Here is a 2,465-nt window from a genome sequence, read left to right on the forward strand (position 1 = left end):
CTGAGGGGGGGTGGGAGGGGGTAGCACGTCTGTCCCTACACCCATTGACACAGACAGGGCATTGCTCAGGGAGAAATCACTTTTAATGTTAATATCCCCGTTGCGTTCAGCCTCTACAAAAACTACTGACTGGTCTGTACCAACCTGAAGGCTCGGCGCGAGCCTCCCTCGCACAGGCAGCCATGCGCGGAGAGGAGGATGGTTCAATGCAGTGTGGAGCATCTCTCCCCGGGGCGGGGGGCTGTGCTCAGCGGTGAGCTGGGCTCCCTGCCCTGTGCCTAGCAGGGGTTTGGGAGTGCCGGGCTGTGTCAATGGTCAGCGTGCGCAAGGCGCTGTGAGTGTGCACCGCACAAACGTGTGCTGGGGCCCTGAGCTGCGTGTGGCACCCCCCAAATAGCATGCTCTCCTTATGGTGGAGACCACGTCTGTGCAGCACCCAGCACTGGGAGGCTCTGGGCCTCGCTGAGATGGGGATGGTAAATGATGCTAAGGGCAGTTCTGGGTTGGGCCGCCCCTCCCTGCTCCACCTGCAGGGACACCGTGCCAGACACTTCTCCACCTTTCCTTTCTCCACCTCTTCCTTGAGAACAGATGCTACCAGGGAGCAGCTGGGCAAGGGCCCTCGGACTCCAGCTAGCTGGTCCAGGCCGCTTGGGTGGCTCAGCCCCGCTGGGGGCACATCCTTTCTCGCCTGGGGATGGGGCTCTGCACAAGTCCTGCAGGGAGGGGCGGCATGAGCGGGCAGGCGGGCGGACGGGCAGCGAGCGAGTGCAGACCTGCTGCTGTTGAACATGACCCTCGTGGCAGGAGAACCCCATGCTGCAGACCTGGAAGACACAAGCGCAGCCTGGTGCCGGCAGCCAGAGCTTGCCCTCCCCGACCTGCTGCTGCTCAAACCTGCAGCGCCTTTCCTAGCCAGGCTTGGGGCTATTGGTGCAGACGTACATTTCTAGCTGTGAAAACACGAGTCAGGGTCTCACTCTGTCTCCAACATCCATCCCTGCCCCAGGGATGGTTGGAGTCTGCTGCATCCCTTGACCCTGCTCCAGCCCCCAGCGACGTGTGCCTGTATAGGCTCCAAACCACATTGCTTGGCTTTGCTGCTTGAAACTTGACTTTTACGCTATTAAAATTGAGCGACCTCCCATGTGCTGGGGAAGGAGCATTGCACAGAGAGGCAGGTTCCTACCTCCAGTCTGCATGGGCCTCCAGCACTGTGCTCCGGCCACGCTGCTGCTCAGGTGACTAACGGGGCGAGATTGGAGCTCTCCTCTGGCGTCTTCTCACCCTCCGGCGATGGCCGCTGCTTGCGCCCACCTGCAGCAGCAAGGGTGCCTAGGGCTGGGTGCTGGGGGGCAAGGGTGCTCAGGGCAGGGGGTGCATGGGGTCGGGCCAGGACCAGGCAGCTGGCTCTGCCTGAGCTAGCCCTTGGTGCAGTTTTGCCTGCTGCTGGGGTACTGCCAGGGAATTGGGCTGCCCCCCTGCTCCACGCCGGCCCCATGCAGGGTGTCCCCGGGACAGGGCTGGGGAGCAGCTGACCTGGGCAGCAGGGTGCCGGGGCAGAACTCTCCCCTGGGTGCTCCCTCCCCGGGTCAGTCACTCACTGAGGGATCTCAGCAGCCTCCTGCCCAGCGTCTCCTCGGAGCTGCTTGGCGATGAGCTGGCCCCGGCCTCTTTTCCCGGGGACTCTGCCTCCAGCACGGTGCTGCAGCACTCACTGTCTGCAAAAGCCCAGCCTGGCTGCAGTGCCCCGGGGCATCGCAGCCCTTGCTGCCCCCAGGGGCATTCCCCCCCCACCCCCGGCCAGACTCACTCTGTTGCTTGCTGTTCTCCTCGTTGTCAGCCAGCTCCTCCTGGATGAAGGGGATGCCCTCCATGCGCAGGAACACTGACTCGCTGGGACTGCGCAGCCCCTCGGAGCGGCTGCCTGTGGGGACACGGGGCAGGCATGGTGGCAGGGCAGGCTGGCACCGTGCCCTGGGGCAGGACACAGGGGGATGCCTGCCAGGGACCCCCCAGGGAGCATGAGCACGTGGGGAATGGGGATTTACACGCCTGCATATTTGCACCTGTGTGCATGTGCAGGTGCAGAACAGCATCCACGGGTGTGTGTGTGCAAATGCCCAGGTGCCCTGGGCCACGTGCAACTGCGTCTCAGCGGTGGCATGCCCATCATGCCAGTGGGTACCACCATGGCCCCCCCCAGGGGACATGCAGCGTTGGCCTGTGGCAGGGAAGGGATGCTGCTGGGTGACTCACACATGACGCTGTTCCTCTCGTTCAGGAGGGTGGTGGCATCTTCCTTGGGTGTCTGTGGGGTTCCCCGCGTGGTCGAGGCCTTGGTTGAATCTCTGTCGAAGGCCTCCATGTCAGGGGACTGGGGTGAGCTGTCCATGCGGCTGGCCACCAGTGCGTTGTGGTACTGCTGCCGGGTGACCTGGGCACACAGACACATGCGCCGAGCT

The 2,465-nt window shown here is 63.6% G+C and overlaps 1 protein-coding gene across 1 annotated transcript in view; it reads right to left on the reverse strand.

The window, feature by feature from the left end:
• Nucleotides 1-1,237: 1,237 nt before the first annotated feature.
• Nucleotides 1,238-2,465, reverse strand: part of CNNM1 (cyclin and CBS domain divalent metal cation transport mediator 1) — a gene marked incomplete at its 5' end in the record, with an annotated part of 17,952 nt that continues 16,724 nt past the window's right edge. Inside the window, 4 exons of the mRNA XM_035897426.1 lie at nucleotides 1,238-1,317; nucleotides 1,605-1,766; nucleotides 1,814-1,927; nucleotides 2,260-2,437. Of these exons, the coding sequence (XP_035753319.1) occupies nucleotides 1,238-1,317; nucleotides 1,605-1,766; nucleotides 1,814-1,927; nucleotides 2,260-2,437 (534 nt within the window). The remainder of the gene's footprint in view (nucleotides 1,318-1,604; nucleotides 1,767-1,813; nucleotides 1,928-2,259; nucleotides 2,438-2,465) is intronic.

The sequence above is a fragment of the Egretta garzetta genome, unplaced genomic scaffold, assembly GCF_000687185.1.
Source record: "Egretta garzetta isolate BGI_Z169 unplaced genomic scaffold, ASM68718v1 scaffold56, whole genome shotgun sequence".
NCBI classification, from domain to species: domain Eukaryota; kingdom Metazoa; phylum Chordata; class Aves; order Pelecaniformes; family Ardeidae; genus Egretta; species Egretta garzetta.